Here is a 24,685-nt window from a genome sequence, read left to right as displayed (position 1 = left end):
ATGTTGCCAAGAATCAGGTCATGGTGAGATGGAGAGAGGACACACCTCCATATCAAACACATATCGGCGTCTGACATCCTTGTGAGGTTGAGAAACAGTCCCATATGGCAGCACCCTGTTGGTGGTGTCAGCGTGGCCAGGCAGGCTTTTCTCAGCACTGCCATGGCAGCTGTCGCTGTCCGCGGGCTGTTAGAGAGGCCACTACTGTTACTGCCCATCATAAAGTCAAGTTTTATGGATACAATATTTGACATGTCAATATTTTTGCCACTGCTCGACCCAAATGTCAACAGAATTTCTTCCTAACAATGGTAGCTCTAAATGGAAATAGGCTGCAGATTTGCCAAAGTAAATTAAGCTCACGGGGTGATGCTGTTTGGTTTTGGGCTGATATCTTTGGTGAGTCTGGTAATGAAATTACCACCTGGATGCTGTCTGTTTGCCAATGCAGACCTGAATTTACAGCCTGGAAAGATAAATAGAATGCAGTAACACAAGCACTCGCATGCTAGTGCTCGCACACACACACACACACACACACACACACACACACACATACACACATACACACGTCACTTTGGAGCCTTACATTAGTCGCAAGCTCCTTGAGAATGTGACCTTTTCCATCGTGAGTTGATAGGTCCACTAATCTTTCTAAGTTTGAGCCGGTGTAGGTCTCAGCGTCTGGGTCATCGGGCTAAGTGACAAGCCATAGGTTGATGGAAAATCCATAGTGTTATTGCCATACATTACTTTTATTTGATTGGGCCTGTAGTGAGCATAATGCAATGGCGAGGTGGGGTGCTGGCGGTGTAGCAGGGCTCCGTTCGGGTCCAGGGACCATTTGTCGCTCCTCCTACCCCCCCTGAAGCCCATGACATTGATGTATGTTCCCTGCCTACCATCCATAGGCCCGACCCTGTGAGTGCTTGTGAATGCTGTAAATCACTCTGTGCTATTGATTTTTCCATTAGAGGTCAGCCACCCTGAACACCTCTGACAGGGTGCTCACAAACACCTCACTGTGTGTAAGAGGGGATGTTAAAGGAAAGCAACATGAGGTCACATGACTCTGGAGCGGATAGTTTGAAGGCAGGGACTCTACCTCTTTGACTTTATATACACTATGTTACCACCAGTTCTTATTAATGACAAAAGATGAATGCAACTTCTTTTAATGTCTCTTTGCTGGTAATAGCTGAAGCCAGAGGAATTCTGTTTTTGAGTTGTTAGTCTGTTAGTCCAATTCTAATAAATGCAATATCTAAAGAACTCTGTAAGTAGTTTCTTCGAATTGGGCACAATTGGACATCCACTTGGACTCCAGAATGAACAGATTAGATTTGTGGGTCAAAAGTCAAGGTTACTGTGACCTTCATCTCAATTCTCACGAACAAGCTATCTCAAGAACACCTTGAGGGAATTTCTTCAAATTTATTAAATTTATTATTAAAACGAGATTTTCAGGGTTCTCACAGTCATAGAAAACCTGGAAAAGTCATGGAATTTCACAATAACATTTTTTCAGGCCTGGAGAAGTCATGGATTTAGTAAGAAATCATTGAAAGTTTTGAAAAAGTCATGGTATTTTGACATGTGTTGTGAAATTGTTACAGTAATCTTCTGTGGATACTGTTCTACATAATGTAGCATAAAGACAGATTTATTTTCTGTAGCTGTTGGTGTCAAAAAAGTATGGATCCTTGAAAAAATCATAGCAAATGTTTGAAATTTTGTCCATAAAAATGTGTGGGAGCCCTGGATTTTGGTGGCTATAGGTCAATATCCAAGGTCACTGTAAACTTGAATCTGTCTAACTCCTGTCATCGCGTTATCTGAAGAACACTGTGACCTTGCATTCACCTCATTTCTCATGAACACAGTATCTTGAGAACACTTTGAGGGAATTTCTTCAAATTTAGCACAAATGTCCACTTGGTCTGAAGATTGAATCGACTAGAATTTGGTAGTCAAAGATCAAGGTCACTGTGACCCTACATCCATCTCATTCTTGTGAACACAAAATATCAACAAGGCCTTGAAAGAGTCTCCTCAAATTTAGCAGAAACATCCACTAGGTCTCAAGAATAAACCGATGAAGGTGACTGTGACCTCACATAACATGATTTCGGCCATTACTCTTATACTACTTACTATGACAAATTATGACACAAATGTCTAATAGGATGTAATGATGAAGTGCTTGACATTTGATATCCAAATGGTCAAAGGTCAACTTCATGGGGACATCATAATATTCTATTAAAAAAACAACGCTTTTCTGGCCATTTCTCAGCATCATATGTCGTAAACAGAAGGGGAGACCTTTGGTCAGAAACTGAAATGGTGACATTAATATAGTGCCCACATTGAACCTGTGCTTCTTGTACAGCTCTGCTGTGCTGCCGTGTTGAAGATGTGTGTGAAACATGCATGTTTTCACAGACATGGATGTAAACTGTAAGAGTAACTTGACTGGTGTGGCATAAAACCGCGTGGGGGTAATTCTGGTTTTCTATAGCAGCCAGTATGTGCTGGAGTCTTGCCCACATCCTCATAAGCATTCATATTCCTGTGGCAGTGGATTTGTGTTTGGTGTAGTGAGTGATTTGTCAGCACGGGCATCTGTAACACCCTGCTGTACATACATACAGTGCTGCAGGCACATCTCTGACGTTAGATGAAGAGGGGCCGATGTTCTGCTTGTGGAACAAGCTCACTAAGTGCCTTCTGCCTACATTAGCGTGGCACTTTGTCTTGTGTAAATATAGTAGCATGTCACAGAGTTGAGTTAGGAAGAATTGTGGAGGCCCAGGCGCCGTGCTCATTTAGGTTTTGCGCTCGACTGAATAATTCAACCTAAGGTTTGTTTATTGGGAGCAAATGGGCTTACTGTAGTGTTGGTACAGCTGTTAGGGATGCACTCTCCCTCCTTTTTCACCTGTGTTTTTCTTTCTCTCCCCTCACAGACAGTACAGTCACACAAGCCTCACTTCTTGGCAGTGCACTGTCAGGAGGTGGGCGGGAAGAATTATGATGCGTCCATGGCTCATGTGGATAGTTTTGTCAAGTAAGTATTGTGCTCACTGTGCGGTTATTCGCCTAATTGTTTTGCTGTGTAGTTTAAGGAAACACCCCACTGATTTTGAACATGCAGGAGTAGTCCGTTTGAAACTGGGCGGACTACTCCCCCCACTGGTCGCACCACAGCTGCACGTCAGCACAGCAAAATGTGTTGTTTTCTTTTAAAAGAGTATGACTCAGAGTGTAAATATTGGACCAGGATAGTTATTTTTAATGTGGTTGAACTTGAAGAATACTACGTGCTTTTGGATTTGATTGACATTTCCTGATATTTATCTGTGTGTGTCCATCAGAGAGCTGTTGTCCAGTGATGCTATGAGGGAGTACAGCAGAGCCCGCATCTACCTCGATGAGAACTACAAATCCCAGGAGCATTTCACTGTAAGTGCTGTTTGATGTTTTAAAGGCGCAGTCATACTCTGTGGGAAAGTACACACATATTTTTGGATTTTACATGTGTTGAATTAGGGCCGAATCATGCGCTCAACAATCCAATTAGAATTATCAAGTCTGCAGTTCTGATTATTACTTTTCTTTCTTGATACAGACTATTTCAGAAACTAGGATATATTCAGCCAGAACTGTACACAGGTCATATAAAATGAGAATAACATGAAAAAAAACCCACCTTGTTGTCCTACAACTGGGATGCTCAAGGTTTTGATGACTGAGTGCCAGTTTAGGGAGCCAGCATGTGACTGAGGGACGTACAGCAAAAGTGCAGTTGCCAGTTGTTCACCAGAATCACTAACTTTAGCTAACAGCACTAGCACTGATGACAGAATGGAATTCCTGACACACTTGGAAACCAGTTGTCATGTAACCAGCAGCTTTTTACAGATTGTCATTTCTAACCTGACAGACACTTTTTAGGGAGGCGCAATGTGATGCGGTCTCCTAGTCATATATTATTAAATGTTAGCTTTTATGTAGTGAAGGTATTGCAGTGGTTTACAAATGATTAAATTAAAACGCATGAATTTCACGTCATGTTTGGAGCCTTGACAAAAATGTCCCATGAGGGTTGCCGTTGGCCCATAGGCTGCACTTTAAGCAACAGAGTCCTTAAAGGTGGAAAATAGACCTAAAACACAAAAATCACAATTTTATTCTGACACTTTTATCGTACTTTCAGTCTTGACAGAAATACTCAAATACTGACCCATCCATGTTCAAATCACTGCTCAAGACTCATCTTTCTAAACAAGCTTTTAAGAAGATAACCTCAAAACTGTCGCCTGCTGTGTGCAGGGCGGTCAGACGTGAAAAAGTTGAGTGTAATTGTTTTGAACGACTCACAATGAGCTTGAATTCAAGAATGCCTCGTTAAGGGGGTTTGATATATTAATATCTGATATTACAGCAGAGAGCCACAGATGGACAATAGACAGAAATGCAAACTATCATAAGCTGCACACCTGCAGCTGCTGGTTGATGCAAAGTAAATCAATATACAGATGTATCATGGGATCTACTCATTGTTTTGTGCATGGATAGGCTCTGCTTGGGGTAAATATTAATGAACTCAAGACTGAAATCTCCATCTTGATATACCTATAATATACCTATAAGGCAAGGCAAGTTTATTGATATGGCACCCTTCAGACACAAGGCAATTCAAATTTATGAAATACAATACCTTAAAAAACTCTAAAATGCAATCAAATACTTGAAGACAATCAAATAGCAAAAGCAAGATAAAAAATAGCTAACAAGTAAATCAGAAATGTATGTAGACCTGAGTCCATTTAGTGCTTTATGGACGAGTAACAGTATTTTAAAATCCTTTTTGACACCCAGGAAGCTGGTGCAGTGATTTGAGGACCAGTGTAATGTGCTCCACTTTCTTGTTTTATAACAATATGCTGTGCTGCTGCTGCCTGCCACATTTCTCCTCAGTATGTAGTAATAAAAGATGGCCACAAGATGGCAGCAGATATTTGGAGATTAGTTTTTTGCCAGCGCTCAGGGTGAAACTTGTTAAATGTGTTGGGACTGGGTAATCATTGATTATCAGGCTTTATTGTCAAAATTTTGGATTCTTACAGTAAACATCAGCTTATAGATACTTTTAGTTAACGGAAGTAAGTTTTAATAGAGTTCATTTTAAAGCAGTTCATACACCAATTTTGGCATAAGTAATAAAACTCAGTTAATGCAAATATTTGAATTTGTCCAATTTTGTCAGAGTATCTGATCCAAAAGAAGGATAAAAAGTTATACTGTTCTTTGAAAGACACATATTAGAATATATTTAATTTAGCCTATTGTTTGACAACATATCAATAAATAACACCGCCATCTATGAATATAATTTTATCATGTGTGGAAAATCTGTCAGTAAATATTTAGAATTTGGAATATAATAAACTCCAACACAAACTTTGTTTCAGCACCTTTTGAAAATGTTTAATCAAAAAGAAATGCTCGACATCATGTTCCTAGAAACTTTTTTTTTTTTTTATCACATAAAAGCAAGTGAAAATTTAAATTAAAATAGCACCCTGAGGATTTGCAAAATATAGGTTCCTCCCATGCTGACACTATCTTTGCACTTTTTAATTAATCAATTATATCGGCGATAATTAAACTGAAATGCCGATACAGATAATCGTCAAAATGCCAAATATCGGCCCCAATAATCGGCCAGAGCTATAAATTGTCGACCCCTAACACAAATGATATCTTGGTGCTTGACGCTTTTAATGCATTCACTTGCTCCACAAATGAATAGATGTTTTGTATTTGGCCTCTTGGTGGAGCCAGATACTCAAACCTGACTGCAGCAGCAAAGGACGCCAGCTTTGGCTCCTGTAACCATCCTGATTCACAAGGAAACATGGCTTTAAGTGCAGTTTTGTGTGCGATGCTTAATTGACAGACAACAGGTGTATCTGGTTAATATCTCTGCATTCCCAGGAGACTGTGTCTATAAAAAGGACTATAGAATAACGATGATAAGATTGGTCCAGATATGGACTGTGGTCCCAGTTTGTGTGTGATCACTGAGTTGTGTGTCTCGCTTCCCCCTCCATGATTTCGCCGTTATCACCACGCTACGCTGCACCTCCACAAACGCCCATAAATCACAGCGAGCAACCGAGTCACATTTGCTCTTTTCAAAAAAATATTACAAACATCGGCCCTCGCAAAAATATAATTATCTGCCATCTCACATAAGCGTCGCTAATATCCCGGCCATCGTGAGCTGTTTATTTAATGGTGTTTGTCTATAGATTAACCTTTTTTTTGTTGTATTTTCATTTCCATCAAATAGAGCTGGCAGTTCTCTTTGTGAGGCAGTGGGTGGAAAGGGAAACATCTGATGCGCTTTCTATGATGTTGATATTGAAATCCTGGCAACAGTAAATATGAATAGACTCTCCAGTCTTTCTCACACAGGGCTTGCCATTTAACTTTGATGACATCACCCATATTTGTTTTCTCAATCTTCGATTTCTTCTCCCTCCCCTGCGCTGCGGGGATAATTGTTTGTTGTCTGCCCCGCCTGTCAATTTTCAGATAATGTAAGTGGGAACGCTGTTCTGGGTCCAGAGCTTCCACTTTTGTACAAGTGTGTGTTTTTGTTGTGTTTTTGCACGCGGTTGCGCGTGTGTTTCTTTGGAAGTAGATAAGTGAATGTTTTTGGATGAGTGGGAGCGCAGTAATGTAGCGAGTGTATGGTAAAGGCCAGTCACATTGTTTACATGCCTGCCCAGTGTGAGGGCGTGTTTGAACTGCGTTTCTGTGTCAGTGCGAGACAGGAATGTGATTGATAAATGGATGTGTGAAATTCTGCTACCAGGAGAGCCCCGTTTTCTCCAACTGTGATCGGAGCTGAATGAATTAATCACACCATCAGCACAGGCTTAATCAGCAACTGATTTTTTAAGCAAAATATGCCACATATATCACCAGCTCCAGTTTCTCAAATGTGGCTTTCAGCTTGTAAATTTAATCCTTTTGGTGTTTGGAGTCTTGATTGGACAAAACAAGCAATTTCAATACGTCCATTTGGGCTCAATTTTATGAGATTTTATGAACCTAAATATTTATTGAGAAAATATTCAGCATAAAAGCAGTGATGAAAATAATCACTAGCTGAAGTCATAAATGTGCTTAAATCTGAAAAAGAAAAAAATACTTAAAATAAAAATAAAAAAACTAAACAAATAGACTTTGTTGTCTTTGAATGGAATTATTTTAAATACTGCAGAAATCGGTAAACAAGTCCTTTTCATAGTCTTAAAAGTTTGAAAGACAGTTTAAAAAATGTTATTTCATGAGGAAAGAGACCTGAAATGTAATTTTTGCAAAAAAAACCCCAATGTATTTTCCGCCCAAAAGGGCTACAATTATTGATATTTTCAATAACTGTAATTTATGCTGATATATTTTTTAAATTATTGAAAGTTGAAACTCTAGTACTAGTTAAAAAAAACAGTAGTCTGGAATAGGGACTTGAAAGTATTTTAATTTTATCTGTTGAACAAAAGTAGTAATTGTTTTTTCAAAACTTGTCATATTTCCACCAACAAATCTGCTATTTATTTTCACGATCAGCTGATAAGTTGTTTTGTAGAAAGGGTTTTTGAGTGTTGACTGAAGAAAATAAGCAAATTGAATATATGTCACCATGGCCTCAGTTTATTCAAAATTATTCATTTATTGACTATTTTTTTGTGATTTTATGGACCAAAAGATGAATCAATGACAATATTTCTGTAATAGAAATCATCATTAATTGGAGATGTAACTTATCCCAGTATTATTTCTAATAGTCTGTTGATTATAAATAATTTTCAATTAATTATTTCATTGAAAATGGCGACAATTGTCCATCAATGTTTCCCCAAGGACCCAAGATGACATCCACAAATTTGTTGTTTTGTGCACAACCCAAAGAAATTTGTTTTAATGTCATAGAGGAGGAAAAAACAGAAAATATTCACATTCAAGAAGCTAGAAACAGAAACATTTTTAAAATATTTGAACAGATTGACTATCAAATAAGGTGGAGATTAATCTAATAGTCAACAAATTATCATTTAGTTGATTATGTGGCAGTTTTCCCCCCAAATCCAACCAGCTGACACATAAAAATACAGTAAAATACAAAATACAGTGTAGAAACCAGAGGGAGTCTGTTTATCTTAATTTCTCTAAATTAAACTGTAATGAAGTCCTGATGTTAAAATGTAACACCTTGCTGCTGAATCTGAACAATGAGCAGAGGAGGCGAGCTGGAGCTCCTCCTCTGCTCCTCTCCTCCCAGAGGAAGGCAGCAGTGATGGGGAAGCGCTTGACTGACACCTTCCCCCCTAACGGCTGAGCCCGGGCCCGGTGTTTTACAGCCCTGTTAAGGTATACAGCAGGTAAAATGTCAATTAGGAAGGCCCGCCCTGATAACTCAACTCCCAATCCACTTGTTCTTGGCCATTAATATTTATCGTGGGCCCGGCCCTGGAGCTGCAGCCCGTGTCATCCGGAATGATGCGCGCTAATGTTACCGCTTCCTGACACACACTTGCACTCCGGTGTCTGCACGGCTTAACAGAAACGCCTGCGAGGACCCCGGCGTGCACAAACACACACCTACCACTGTCACACTTTCTAATCAAGCTATCCACATACAGACAGTGACGCACAGCGGCACACACTGCCTTCTCAGCCCTCAGTTGTTCCAGGGCATTTTAATGGGAAATTAAAGGCATCCCTCATGTCTGTGGTCTGCAGGACAGGAATGAGAGCAGCGGCAGAGGATAAATCAGGCTCTGTGGCTTGACAGGACACCGCTGTCTCCTTTTACTCTGTGGTTGTGTGTGTATGCATGTGTGTGTGTGTTTGGATTTGCAACTGCTTTCAGCCTGACAGACAGTGTTATAGTATGGAGGGACTTTGTCCTCAGCAATTTGTGTCTTGGATCTAAAACACTGGAAGTTCAAAGCGAGCTGTCTGCAGTCTTTGATTTCATCATCATGGAGTCAGTGTCTTATGCTGGAGCGTGTACAAACTGCATATGGTTATGGACGTCTAATGGAAAGCAGCTGACAGTCTAGCCTGAAGTATTTACCTAAAAGGAGTTTAGATTTGACTGGAATTTAGCGTGGCTGCAGTGAGCATATACAGTAACATTATATTATGTGGAATATGAGAGATGTGATGATTATGCCTCATGTGAACTTGGTCAGCGGTTCAGTTGATTCATTTAATGTGAAAAAACTTGCATGTCACAACATAAACCCGCTCAAGTCTTGTCCTATTTGAGAGAAATTTTAACAGACATTTAGAGTAAATAAACAACTCTAAGATTATCAGATAACTACAGAAATAGACAAAAAAACATTTTAAAAAATTAAAAATTGGAGTGATTTAGAGGATAAAAAAAGGCGAGACTAATGGAACAAAAAAAAAAGGAAAATAGAGAAGCAAAACAAGCAGAAACTAAATCCCTACAGGGAACTGCACAGTGTTCAGTGATAAGGAAACAAAAATGTATCTTGAAAATATAGATGACACCACTCATTTGGCTTTTCCCATATCATACATTTAAATAAACCAGTCCTTTGAAAGAAAGGGGAAAAAAAGCTCTTCTCAAGATGAACTGTGTCTAAAGACTAATTTCCCTTATATTTAATCAGACAAGAAAACTAGTCTTAAAGTTAAAAAAAAAAATACTCACAAAATTAAGCACAATTTTATCTAAAATGCTAATAAACATTTTCTGAAAAAGTGTATATCATAAAAGCCATTTGAAATCATGAATCACTTTTATAAATAAACAAATTATTTTGTAGGAAATGTGCCTGATTATTACAGTGTAATTTTTTTTGGGTGTTCGCAGTCTCTAAAATAATGTTTTTTATAGAAAGTTGAACTGACTAGCATTTCTACTGCTTACTAGGAGAGGTAGCAACTTTTAACTGACTTGTTGACTAATTGTGCACATCCATAGTTTAAAGCAATCAGAAGCTCATTTAATTTAACATCGTCACTGACGCTTTTTCTTCTCTTCTTTTTTTTTTAATCTATTTGATAACAGCAGTGTCTTCTAATACCACGTGGAGTGCCCAGGATGTTCAGCGTGATATGGAAACAGAAATGAACTAATTACATGACAACAAAGAGGGTTCAGCAAGAAATTACTGAATGAGAATCTTTAACTGAATAGAAATGTCATAAGATGTGGGTGCAAGTCTCAGATCAGCAGATGAGTTGCTCCCAATTGCAGTAGGACCAGATTTAAAGCAAGCAAGCATAACTTTATTTATGTAGCACATTTAATTTCAGGTGGAAGCACAAAATGCTGCACAAACTGCGAGCTACAAACTGCAGGCACACAACAACGCTGTCAACTGACTGTAAAAGCAAATCAAATCCATAAAAAAAGCCTCATAAAATAGTAATTAGGATGAAGAATAAACCATTAAGTGATACAAAGACATGTTAGTCCGAACTTATAACTTAATAAAAAATGTTACAAATTAAATAAAATAAATAATATAATTAGACAATTAGAAGAGGATAATGAATTAAAAAATAAAATACGGAAGGAGGAATAAATAGGAAAAAAGGATTAGATAGAAATAGAAGTAGAAAACACACCTAAGCTAAAACCAATCAAAGGAATAGAATAGAATGAAATTAAAGTAAATTAAATAAGATCATTGGCTAGCACTACAGCAAGTTTACTTGACAAATAATAATAATAATAATAATAATAATAAACTTCATGTGTGTATAGCGCCTTGCATACAAGAAATGCAGCCCAAAGTGCTTTTCAAGAAAGAAATTAAATGCACCAAGTGCTTCACATCAAAAACACATAAAGACAAAAAGACATAATAAAACCTGCATGTAAAAATAAAATCAAATCATTATAAAATACACAGTATGCATCTTCAAATGGATAAAATCCACTTGATAATACTAGGAAAAGTGAGATAAAATAAGGATAAAAATTCAGTGCACAGAATGCAATGGAAAATAAAATAAATAAAATATAACCCACTGATAATATTAAGAAAATAAGCATATAAATGGAGTATATGTCTATCATACACAAACTTTAAAGAAGAACACACCTGTGGAAGTTAAACAAAGGTTGCTGTAAAACACCCAAAGTTTTGTCTCCTAATAGAGAAGTTGCTGCTTTGTCTACGGCACACCTTTAATCTAACAAAATGATTAACAGCATCAGCGGAGGCCTCATTTTTGCCTCTCCTGCCCGAGCTGTTGCTGATCTCTGATCAGCAGAGCGGGCCTGTCAGTTGCTGCCAGCAGCCCTGCCTCACTCTGCTCCAGAGGTGAGTCCTTAATTCTCCTCCAGGCAGCGTGCTGTAATGCAATCATCAGTACCGCTCTGCTCGGCCAGGAATTTATGAACACTTAGTGTCCCTCTGTGCTGACAGGGCCTCAGCGTGAGTGTGTTTACGGTATTGCCCAGAAATGCGTGTCACTCGCATTTATCGCCTTTTTTTTTTTTAACTGCATCCTATATCACCCCCCTGTTCCATCTTTTTTTTTATGATGAAACAAAACCAGGTTGCATATAGAGATTATATACTTTCCAGAGAGAGTGGGGTCAGAGAGGAGGGGTCTCTGTGTACAGTCTGTTGGTTTTACACGCGGAGGTTAACTAGCAGGAGCAGCCCACCTCCTCCCTCCTCTCCCTCTCCTCACCTCAGCTCTGTGTTTAAAAAGACCACAGCAGCCATATAAGCAGGTTAAAATATTGCTAACTAAATCTAAGAGAGCTCTTATTTCAATATGGTGAGAAGTACGGCACCGACTGAGGCCACTTGAATGGAGTAGATGTCAGCGCGGTAATATGGCCGGACCATAACTCTCCACGGCCATCACTCATACTTTCAGGGCAGACATAAGTGCACACACACACACACACACACACACACATATATTTATATATATATATATATATATATATATATAGTGACAAAGATGAATAAACACTGATGCAAGCGTGCACGTCCAAACACACACACACTGTGGACACGGGGTTGAGCGACAATCAATGAATCTGCCATCAGACGTGAGTTATGATGCAGAGAGAGTGGGCATTCCCTGTGTGAAAATATTTTGACTGAAAATGTAGATATAATTAATAGATTGTGTAAAGAAGGGGGAGAAATTGATGCATTTATTACGAGGAGTCAAATCTGAGGGAGCCTTTTGCCCTTTTGGATCATCAGTGGAGCTGCTCACACACACACAAACACGCACACACACACATACACACACCAAGCTTCTCGTCATAAACACTGATAAAATGTGTGTGTTTGGATCTAGTCGAGGGGAGCAAATCAGTTGTGTTGGAGGTTGGATGTGTTGTTGTCCTGCAGTGGAGGGTGGGATGTTGTGGCGGGGTGTGTGTGTGTGTGGGGTCTCCAGCCACAGATAATGATGTGATTCCAGCATGAGGCGGGCCGGGTGTACCTCGCCACCGTCCATTATGATGTGCGGCCCCCAGCCACCGAGGGGGCAGAGTGAAGGTGAGCCTGTCATATCGATCTTTTTAGTGCTAAAATATGAGCCACTTTACTCTGCTCCCCGGCGCAGTGATGTGAAAAATAATAACTCGGACCCAAATTAAAAATATTGATCGCTTAGGAGGTGTTGAGAGCAAATAAACACCCTCTGAAGGATTTTTATCCCCCCCTCCTCCTCCCTCTCTTCTCCGTCTCGTCCCTCCCCGCCCTGAAAAAAGGGCCGGGTCAGGGATGGCGGCTAGCTAAACTGTAAAAATATCACACCATGTTGTTGCTCTTCATAATAAGCCCCTACCAGCCTCTTGATGCTCTTTATTGTTCCCAGGCACAAATCAACAAGCATCTTTTCAGCTACTCCCTAACACTGATTGATCGGGTTTTGACTCCATAATCTGGCATTAGCTCGGCTTCATTCACATACACCCCCCTCTTCCCAACCTGGTCATAATTTTTTTGCACATCCGAGCTTGACTTTTTTATCCCTTCCTGCAGTAACGGATGAGCTGACACGGGGCCATCAAACGGGTGGGAAAACAATTGCCACAAGGTTAATTTTATTGCCTGCTCCATGCATTTGTGAGCAGGCGGGAGGTGTCCTCTGCCCGGGTCCTGATGAATGGCTGCGCCGAGCGGGCAGGAATGAAAATGAGAGGGGAGAGGCCAGAGCCGGAGTCCCGTCGCTCCCACCTGAAATTGAAATTTTTTCTGACACGCTCAAAATTGGTATTCTGATATATAAGAGGGGCGATGTTCCATTTAGTTTGATGATGAAGGCCGTCGTGTGTCCCAGTCAATTGCATTTTACGACACCAGCTTTGCCTCATACATCCGGAGAAGGTTAATATCCGCACATCCTAAATGGTGGATGTCAGATTGTCCAGAGTCGGTAGGAAAATAAACTACTTAGTGTATCTAAATGCTGTCGTAATACTTGGCCGTCCTGGTAGCAGCACTATTGATTGTCTGCAAGGACGTTTGTTGTGTTTTGGGGCCAAGGCGGGATGAATAGATATTTGATGGAGCGTGGAGAGCGGGGCTGGACCAGCATCTGCATCTCAGTGCTGTGTCAGTGGGGATGAGAGCCAGGCGTCGGGGAGAATCACATGCTGCCTGTTGACATCAGTGAGAGGGAGCGGGGCCTGAGCTGGCGATATCGCCGCTTCCCCACTTGAGCCGCGTCCTCTCGCTGAAAGCTCAGTCCTGTCTGCTGGCTCCGGGCCCTCGCTCTCTCTCTCCGTGTATGTGTGTGTGTGTACACATGTATGTCTACGTGGTGTTACTGATATAAGGCGGGTTCTGGCCAGCACTTTGCCCATACATATCGATTCTTCCTCTGCCGCTGGCTATAGCTGCTTCATTTGCATGGCTCAGCTGACCCAGGCAGTCAGTGGCCATTATATTCCCATTAGCTAATCTCTCAGCTTTGATTTCCATAATCCTCTGTCTATTGAGAGCCCTCACAGCTCTCACAGTCCTGCTCTCCAAGGAGAAAAAAAGCCCCCCTAAACACCCCACCCCAGTCACTTTACTCTCCAAAACTCTGCACAGCAACATACATCTCATACGCATTAGGGATGTCACGATTTCTATCCTAAATTGAAAATCGACTTGAAATCAAAAGCAGGTTTGGCGATTCTCCCAGCTGTTTTTATTCTCTCTACCTTTGCTTTTTTGTGTGCATCCAAAGAAAAAAACACAAATTTAAATAACGCACAGTGTACCAGTAGCCTTTACGAAACACCATGGCCACTGCCACTGAGTCAGAAATGACAGAAACTGGGCAATCCTTCCCTGAAGTCACTGGTGTGGCAACATTTCGCCCTCTCCATTAAACAATGAACATGTCATTGACAGAAAAGCTACAAATGCAAGGCTGTGTTACACAGGGGCCACAACAGCTTGAGCTTCCTCAACTGCCAAAAAGTCACCAAGATAGGTTATTGCAGGTGAAGAAAATTAAGCTGTTGTTGTAAATTTTACTATCTAGTGACTCTTCTTTTGATTTTTGATGCTTGTTTGTTCCCAGTCGACTCATGAAATAAGTTATTGCTATGACATTTTAAATAACTTGTTTAAATTTGACCATAGTGTGGTACTTTCCCCCCAAAAAATATGGCAGACAAAAAGAGGACAGTTCAGGGCATATATTCTTTCATCTGTTGATCTTTAAAAAAAAAAACTAGTAATACTTGAAAGTTAAATCCTATTGTGAATATAGAGGATCGTGACATCCCCAAAACATGTACAGGCATAGATTTAAACACTGAAATGATGGTCTGGGTCGCCCAGGTGAGGGTGTCTTTTTTTCAAAGCTGCATTACAGTAAAGTGATGCAATATTCTGAATCTTCCAGAGTGCTCAAGCTGTAACCACTTAGTTATAAAATACAAGTTACAAACGATTATTTATCAAATCTAATTCTGTAAATATGTAGTGAAAGCACCAATGGGCAGCCCAATACCGAGGTATTTGGTGGAAATTGTGCGATATTTGATTTTCTCCATATTACTTATGTTTTGTTAGTATTCGGATCCTTTACTGATGTTGAAGGGTCAGGAGAGGATTGTTGCAGGTGTCAGCAGTCTAAATTTAACTTTATAACATGAAACTTCCTCTTTGTATCATAATCCCCTAACTGTAACTCAGTAAAAAAAACCTGGAAAGACCAAAAGGGGATTTTGTTCCAAAAGACTTGGAAGACAGGATCTTGATTTGATTAATTTAGACAATCGAAGCTTCATATTAGCTTTGGCTTAAGATAAGAAAGTATTCTTGTACAAAATGAGGACTGTGGTTTTTGTGGAAACGAGTCCGGAAGAGCTATTTTCAGCAGTGATGATTACAGTGAACAGTAACTCTTTCAATAATGGACAAGTGAGTATTGTATTAAGATTGTCCTGAACAAATGTAATCCTAACCTTTAAATTGCTCTTAGTGTCTTAGTCTTTAAAAGTACTCTTTTCTTGGCAGTGTTATAGACACTTAAGCTCAGTAAAACAGCTCACTGCTGCCCATTTAAATGTCAGCACTTGCTTAAAGGGACACTTCACCCAAAAATTTAAAAAACAGTCTTATCTGTAGTGTTATTTATCATTCTAGATTCTTTTGGTGTGAGTTGCAGAGTATTTGGGTAGACATGTCTGCCTTCTCCACAATATAACATTACTAAATTGGAACTATGTGGCACTCGTTTTGTGGTGCCAAAAAAATACATATGAAAAACAAACATTAATGTCTCTTTCCTGAAACCACTGCCCGGTGACTCAAGATAATTCACAAACCGTGCGAGTCAAACCGTATGAGCAGTTTTCAGTAGGAACTATTTTCTTTCGACAGAGCTTCATCTGCCAACCAAATCAATAGACAGATCATGATTTCTGGAAAGACACATAGAGTTTTTCAAATGTATTTTTTGGGCGCTTTGAGCACCACAAGCCGAGTGCCATCTAGTTCCAATATGGTACAGTTATGTTATATTTTAGAGTAGGCAGACATATCTACACCAATATCTCCAACACTCTGCAACTCACACCAGAAAAGTCTAGATGGATGAATAAATACCACCACAAAGAAGAGGAAAATTATGTAGTTTTGATTTTTGGTTGAAGCGTCCCTTTAAGCCAGTGCAGACAACATTTAAACAGGCAGCAGTGAGCTGTTTTACTGAGCTTAAGTGTCTACACTGTTTTCCTCTCTTATTTAAACAGTGTTTAACCCCCTAGGCTGAAAACTAATCACTAATGCTTTCACTGAGGCTTGCCAATAGGAGACAGTGATGTGGATCAGCTACCTACAGCTAACACATCCGCCCTCCCACATGTCCGTCCCAGGGGCATCCTCTCCTGGAAAAGACATCCAGCGTGCCAGGCCAAATTGACCTTAATCACCCTCAGTAGAGTTCTCTGAGAGCGATTGCTCACATTGATCAAAGAGGACCTACCACCTACCGCCCACTCTCCACCCTTGACACCCCCTCCTCTCCAAATGAGCTGATAATTAATAAGGGCCGGCTCTGCAAACACCAGTCAACAGACAGGGTGATGGATCGGACAGCTTGGATGCAAACCAATACGATGCCAGGCTTTTCTCCAGCCCCTGGGTGTCCTTTACCCCGCATGATCAGGCATGCACAGGAGCGCCCACCCTGCTAATTAAATACCCACAGGTTGCCCTTGTTTTTCAGCAGGGATGCTTTCTATCTGTTCACTATTGGCATGTATTTAATAATTCATGGGGCTGCTTCACGGAGGACGATGCTCAGAGTTTGTGCTGCACTATTGCAGACTTTGGGATAAAGTCGGTAAGATTTTAGAGGATTAAGAATAGAGATGTTCTAGTACCTTTTTGCTCCATCCAAATACCGATTCCGACATCTGAACTTATTTATCAGCTGATACCGAGTAACAATCTTGTTCCACTGCATTAAAAAAAATTAACTGCTGTTTCTTAATAACAATGTATGAATTTGAGGTGATTGCTATCATTGTTGTATGGCATGATTTAGGTTAAACTAAAACATGATACATACATAGAATGTATGCCATAGAGAATAACCAAATAATATTGCTAGCAATCAACTCTTGTTTGACGCTCAAAAATAGCAATTGCCAGTGGCTGCACAGCACCTCTGGCAGTGTAAGCTACTTTTTTAGAGTGGCCAACACAAACTGATTTCTGGGAAACTGCCATTTTATCTGGATATGAAACTACTTCAGTGTTTAATAATAAATTGTGGTATCAGATAGGTTGATAGACTGGCATACTTGCCAATGCCCAGTCCAGCATTTTAGGTGGTAATTCCAATGCTGATATTGGTGTTGTTACAATTTCATTTAATAGCTTGCAACATAATGCACAGTGTTCACTTTATTTATGGAAAAGGAACTTGTTCAGTTTTCGCTTTCTGGCTGTCAAAATGTTCGAATGAAATGTTCTATCGTTTTTAAGTGGGGACAGCAATGCCTTTGTAGGAGAGCATTCGGAGAATATCAGGGAGTGCTGAAAGCTATGCTTTTGAAAGGGGGGCATTGAGGTGTTCTTGGGGTGTGTTTGTGTGTGTCTGCTTTCTAATGCCAAGTAAGTCCCACATGCATATTTTCACAATTTTATTATTTGTCTTGCTTTGACCAACATCATCTGAACCTCATTTTTGATGAGGTTTTCCCTGCTAAAGATGAGGCTTTCATGCAGCTTCTCATTGTTTACTACTGAACAGAGTGTTCAGGTGCTTTAGGTGTTCTCCATCTTAATTCTTTTAACAAACGTCAAGGTGGCTATCCTACTTTGAACAGTGAGCAACAATGCTTTATGGAGTGAGAGAAATGAGGAATTGGCCAAGAAATGTGGTTTTTTTTTTGGATTGCAAGATGCTCACTGCTCAGTCAGCTGTCCTTGTTTCTAGTTAGGTATAGCTTCGGCATTCCGCCTCTGATGAAGAGCAGTGCAAATCCACTTCCCTAAACTAGACCAGACTGAATATAAAGATGGACAATGCGCCCTGACTTACCCCTGCTATGCTTAAGTGAGGTTAAAATATCCCGGATAAAGCCTCTGCCATCTTGTGCTGGTGATGGCATTCGGAGCCAAAATCTGCGCAGTGGCGATATCTGCAGTGAGGGAGTTCCCATCAAAACACCCATCCCACCAAACACGAGCAGTTCCATTGAACATGAGTGCATGCTTTGGCTGCCACAGCCGCCAGTCGTGGGGTACAATCCTCTTTTTGTAGAATTGAATAACTCATCAAAACTGAACTTATCATAAAAACAAACACTTGACCAAACGCCAGGGTGATGAGAACTACATTCAGTGTAAGAAACCATCTTTGGGGGGAATTTGTTTGGCATGTACTTTTGAGTTTTTAAATCCAATGTCCCATTCACAAACATAAAGGGACGGGCTTTATGACCTTTACTGCAGACAGACACCAGGGGCCGATCCAGATTGAAAAGCGTCACTTTTGGGGAACTGTCATTTTGTCCATCGTTATGTGCAGTCTTTGAACTAGACCCAAACCCCTTTCTTCATTTGTGTTGCATTACATTTATCCTTTTGCTTTACTTCTAGTAGCCTCAGAGTTTTTCCTTTAGAGGCTGCTTTTGGTTTCCCTTGGAACAATTCATAACAATACTTCTTATTGGGCAGGGTGCCAAGTTAGTGCTTCCTGATTGGCTGATGTTGGTGAAAATTAAAGTTTGAACCATTGCATTTGTTTAACACTCAGATATAATTTAATGGCTTTTTTGCTCCCTGATAATGATATTCACACTGTCTAGCTGAATCAAATCTGTTATTTGGTATTCAATGACATGCTTTTTGAATCGTATAACACACAGTAATAATCAATATCCAGGGTGGCCTACATTTTAAATGATGAGGGGGGACAGCAGGGGACCTGGATAATGGATGGAGGTTGAGGTTGTTCTAAACACCTACGTCCTAAATGCTGATCGTGTTGGATAATGACATCAGTGCTAATTAGCATTCATACAATTGTTATCATTCATCTCAACAGGCGGTCACACCAATGTGGGACATTTGCTGTCGAGCTGCCAAATAACTTTCACCTTCAGGCGATTTCCTCTGACTGTCACTGAGATGGTTCAGCGGCGGTCACAACACAGCTGCCTGTTTCGTGGCTGAAAGAGGCGAACGGTGACTGACTGATCTGTACGGCCGTGCTAATGACTTCCTTTTAATCACTACACGCAAACTGTGTTAGCTGCTTCATTAGACGGGGCGTCGCTGAATTGACTGCCAGTCACCAGTGACAGTTTTTTACATTTTTTTGTTTGTTTAATTGATATATGGAAAGTGGAACCCACAGTTCTGATTGCTAATGATGTTAGGTCTCAATGTAAGGCAACAGCCGCAGTCGGAAGTGCAGTGTTCTGGCCCCCCAGTTGGCCCCTAACTGGTGTGATTGGGTGTAATTGGTGAATCTGGCCTAAAAGGAGTGGAGGGTCGCCGGCTATGGGTTGTGAGCCTGTCATAATAACAACCAACAATGTGATCATTTCATTTCCTTTTCACTTACACTTCACCTTACTTCACATGAGACAGGACACACAAACACACACACACACACACACGCACAGACACAGGGACAAGGTTAACATTGGGCCCCATTTATTTTACTCTAACAATGACTCTAAATAGCCTTTCAAAAGCGGAGTGAGGAGGGAGACAAAAATAATCGAATCACACAATTACTGCTGGGCTTCATTCTATAGTTAAGTGCAGTTTTATTGTGTAACGTTTTCTTTTTCCCCCCTGCACCCTCTCCCGCCCCCCTGCTATTTTTCCTGCCTCTCTCGGCAAGCGTTCTCTCCCTGCCACTTCTCATCTAATATGGCCGTAATTGGGTTTGGACGTACAAATCAGATTTCAGCAATTGGGTTATCCTCCTCTGAAATTGGAGAGGTCTCTGGGCTGGCATGGGTGGAGAGTTAATCTGCTTTTGTTAAGCCCTTCTTTTGGTGGCTGCGGCGGCAACATCGAGGCTGTGCCAGTTAAAGCCTTTTACCTGTCACTGTGGACATGGCTCGTAATTTACCCTGCTCTTCAAAAAAGATCCCCCCTCCACACACACACACACACACACACACACACACATACACACACACACACACACACACACACACACACATTATACACATCCGGCCACCATCTGCTTCTCCTCGTGCAAATAATGACATTTGAATCGAGCATTAACAGGCTTAATTACTTTAAAATTGTCATTTTAATTTACACTGATATAGTATTGATCACACAAGCAGAGATTAAGGCCCTCAGTGGAGCGGTTGATGTGGAATTAAACAGGGCCGGGTCCTCCTGGGGCCCGCCTGGCCTGTCCTGCCGCAGCCAGAAGAGGAATGACATCCTCCCCCTAATGAACTGGCAGCATGCGCAGACATGAATTTCAGGCCCCACTGGAGAAGGAGGGAAATAATGGGGTTTGGGGAGCCATGGCGGGTTATTCATTCACTGCCATGCACCAATTCTCCTGTGATTCATCCCCAGGCCCCCAGACCCCCACTGCCTGTTTGCCTGCCACATTCAGCCCGCCTGACCTTTCTCCTGCCTAAGTGTATATATATATATATATATATATATATATATATATATATATATCCCCTCCCTCTGCCGGGAGCACCTTGCCCCATACCAGGTATCATGTACAGAAGGAGGGAGTGGCATCAAGGGGGGGGGGCACCTACAATCCAAACACCCCCCGCTCCCTCCTCCAGCGGTGGAAGTGCCAGATCGTGATCCTCCCTCTCATCCTGGCTCAGCGGCCTGTCTGTAGAGGACGACACTTCTCTGGGAATTGATCTCCTTGCTCGAGCCTGATGTCACGCACAGCTGGTTAATATCGGTGGGGGGGGGTTACATTAAACCCAAGCAATTTCTACCCAGTTTGAAGAAAGCCTGTGGCTTCTGTGGTAAGCGCTGTGTCGTAGAGTAATTATAGGAGTAGAAACAACCTCTTGACACCTGTCTCCGATGAACACGCTCAAACAATCACACTCCACACAAGTGCTTTTAATGACTGGTTCTACAAGTGAGAGGCCTGATAAGGAGAAAGCCAGGGAGACACAGGAAGGAAGAGTATTCAAATGCATGTGCTGTCTGACACATTTCCACTGAAACTGAACATTGAATTTGAAAATCTGCCGAAATAATTTTACTAGTGCAGTGATAGATGAGAAAATGATTTCCAAAGAGCTGATAATATAATGACAGATGAGAAAGGATAAGGTGTAGCCTGTGTGGTTCAGGCATTAATTGTAAGGTTGATGGTTTAATACCCGCCCCCTGTCTTTATGTCTTAGTGTCCTCGAGCAGGAAACTGAATCATATAAAGTTGTAAAGGATAAGGAAATTATGCCCCCTTTTTGTTGGTAGATGGTTTTTATTATGCTTTAATGACTGCTGATATTTTTGCAGTATGCCAATCATTGTTGTTTTGTTTGTTTGTTTTGTTTTTGTTTTGTTTTTGCAATTTTATTTATATTTTCAAAGTATAATAATTTGGAATGCCAATACATGTACATACTTGTTTGCCATTTACACAAATGCCCTCCCACACTCCCACACCCTCACATCCAGGTTCACACAAACAACCAAAATAAGAAAAACAAACAAACAAAAAAACAGTCTTTTTTTTTCTTTAAATTTAACTCAAGCTATTCACCCCTGACCAGGCCTGATGGGCCAGTCTATATAAATTATCATTATAATTATAAATTCTAAATTTTAAAATGCAGGAATATAGTAGCAGTATTTATATATTGAAATTTGTTTAAGTCAATATTCAATATGGTCAAGACTGGACCAGCGATGATGAGTCGGTACATTATGCAAAGGTTGGAGTGTAGTTTTACTGCCATTCCAAAACTGAAATTGCTTGACAGTGAGAACAACAATGAACGATATGTTAGGAATAAATCTGGAAAAGACAAACCAGCTGAGTTGACTGCGTCATGAATTGCAGTCGTTGATGTACAACTTGGAGGTATTACACCAATGATTGATTTGAACACTCGCAATCATATTTTATATTTATGAGGAATCCTTTACCTTTTTTCCATCAAAATTAGCACGTATATGCAGTTTTTTTTAAATATAGTGAAACCCACTAGAAATACCACCCTTTTCTATGCCAGTAGACCAGAACTGTGTACACGGCCCTGCAGTAGATGAGCATGCATTTATTTTTAGAAATATGTCACTGGTGTGTCACATCAGGAATGCACCAAAAAATAATAAATCTCTTTTTCCAAGTTGGTGCAGAGTTATTGGAATGATTTTTGAGGCAGTTGGAACTTGTGGCATTGCTTCATGCCGCAAAAAGGGTGAATGAATGTTTTTCTTTTCTAGAATTGAGCATTTTTTCAATTAACAGAAGCTTAATTAATTAACAAAGCCCTTTCATTAAGCCTCCTTTTGGTTACTGTTTACTACTGTAACACCAGCCTGTCCAAAAAGACTTTCTGGTACGTTGAAATCACTGGACACAAGTCAGAGCTTAGCATTATTAGTGGCCATTGTACAGACGTGTATAGATTTATTGCACAGCAAAGATGGTAGAAACTCCATCAGTATCCATCTGTTACGGCTGCAGCTCTACTCTCAGTGCGGGTTGCTCTTCTCTTCATCTCTTACTTTCTTGTTGTTCTCCAGTCTGAGCTGTCAGGAGCTTTAGAAATGATTTATGGAAACAGGTGCACATCATGAAATCAGTCAGTGAAAGCTTGGTGGCAAAGTCAAAACAGAACTCAAGTCTATGCTTTGTCCTTGAGCCAGTTGACTAGCAGTGTTTCCTAAAACAGCCCAAAGGTCCTGGAGCAGATTGAAAGTGTGGAGTGGGTGGGTGGGTAGGGGGGGTCGTTGTTTGTGAGGTCCTCATTTGATTGCATTACCTACACCTGCATGTCGCGAGGTGGAAGCCATCTTGACAATGAAGGCTAAACAAAACAACAACCTCTCCTCTCTCTTGGCCGGCAAACTCCCCATGACGGATATCAAGATGTCTCCAATACACGTAATGGACTTGGCAAGGCCCGAGGTGGCTGGGCTCAGGCCTTCTACTCCACTCTGTCATCCAATCACCTTATTCTAATGCTATTGCATTGTTTAGTCAACCAGCCGTCCATTTACATCAACCCATAACCACACAGCCACACCACACAGGCACTTAATAGAATTAGCAGGTATTGTGCAGCACATTTTAAACACATAGGCCATTTTAAACACACACACTCAGTCACTCCACCTCCCTCCCCGGGGCTGATGATCCCCCGCTCGCTGTCAGAGTAATGGCATCACACACTCTCCATGCAGCGCCTGCCTCTCCTCTTTAACTGTCATAACTCTATCCTCTGCCCACCACCGACACTTTATTCAGATCTTTAAATGCGTAGCCAATATTGTTGTCATGTTTATGTTATGTGCTACATATTAATAGCTCATAAAGCACATTTGTTGCATTATTAAATCATTTTTCACTCGCTCCTCATTAGGAAATAGGAAACCGAAGCCCTCGGCTGAAACAGCCGGTTAATTATAGGGCTCATAATTTCCTAATCTGATTTTAGGGAATGTTTGTGAGTCTGTTTGGCTTGCCTGCATATAAATAGACAAACAAAAATGAAACAGCCACATGGCTAGGAATTTGCAGTCATATGCCCTCTCTCGCCCTTGACTGAATGCATTATTTTCCCTCTTAAACCTCAACACTCTAATGCCATCTTTTCAAACAAATGAGTCTCATATGCTTCCCCCCCTTGTGATTAACGTGCAGCCATTTCACATTAAATAACCCCAAAATGGTCTCATTTTCTAATGATATTAAATCTTGCACGTGTAAGTTTATTTGGGATGACTCATCTGTGGGGTCAGGGGAAATGAGCGGTCCCTTTGTCCCCTATCCACCACCCCCTGTTAAACTATTACCTATAAAAACAGCCGCACACTCCCAGCCAGAGGGTGTGTCCTGCCCGGTGTAATAACGAGGGCCTTCCTCCTCGTCCGATTGATTTTTGTTAGGAAAATTAATGCAGTCGCTGTAAGGCTCTGGAGGTCAGAGGTAGACGGGCTCCAGCAGATGAGGGGCGGTGCTGGGCAAGCGGGAAGGCAGCACGCCGCCACGAAACGTCCAGAGTGTGCATGATGAAACTTACCGTGGGTTTGTTTGTGGGCGGAGCGTGCAATAGCTTATGATGTATTGTCTCTTTGCTGTTTCATGCACGCACCAAAACACATCTCCTATGATTGACCAAGCAAATATATAGGCCTATTTATTGACTACACTCACTCTAATATTTGTTTGTTGCCCTTCTTTTATGTTGCATGTATTTCTGTTTGCAGGCTTGATGGCAGAGAAACATTTAGGTAAAAGGACAATTCATTTTAAACTTCAGAACATACCCAAGCGGTGTCTCATACAGTTATGAAGCAAACCATAACCGTATGTCAGTGAGTAATGCCTCCCAAGCGGGAACCAATATAACACAAAGGGTGACCCAGTCAACAGGGTCCCTGCACAAGGTCAAGCCACAATGGCACCCAGTGTGCACCACGCTGTAGCT

The 24,685-nt window shown here is 40.9% G+C and overlaps 1 protein-coding gene across 2 annotated transcripts in view; it reads left to right on the top strand.

Annotated features, from left to right (window-relative positions):
- Positions 1-24,685, top strand: part of inpp5a (inositol polyphosphate-5-phosphatase A) — a 186,406-nt gene that overhangs the window by 65,544 nt on the left and 96,177 nt on the right. For both annotated transcript variants that reach the window (XM_042502000.2, XM_042502001.2), the window contains exons 3-4: positions 2,970-3,070; positions 3,378-3,465. In XM_042502000.2, the coding sequence (XP_042357934.1) occupies positions 2,970-3,070; positions 3,378-3,465 (189 nt within the window). The remainder of the gene's footprint in view (positions 1-2,969; positions 3,071-3,377; positions 3,466-24,685) is intronic.

The sequence above is a fragment of the Plectropomus leopardus genome, chromosome 13 (assembly GCF_026936395.1).
Source record: "Plectropomus leopardus strain MGB_pleo_1.0 chromosome 13, ASM2693639v1, whole genome shotgun sequence".
Taxonomy (NCBI): domain Eukaryota; kingdom Metazoa; phylum Chordata; class Actinopteri; order Perciformes; family Serranidae; genus Plectropomus; species Plectropomus leopardus.
Note: the sequence above shows the minus strand (reverse complement) of the source record. Positions and strands in the feature narration are given on the sequence as shown.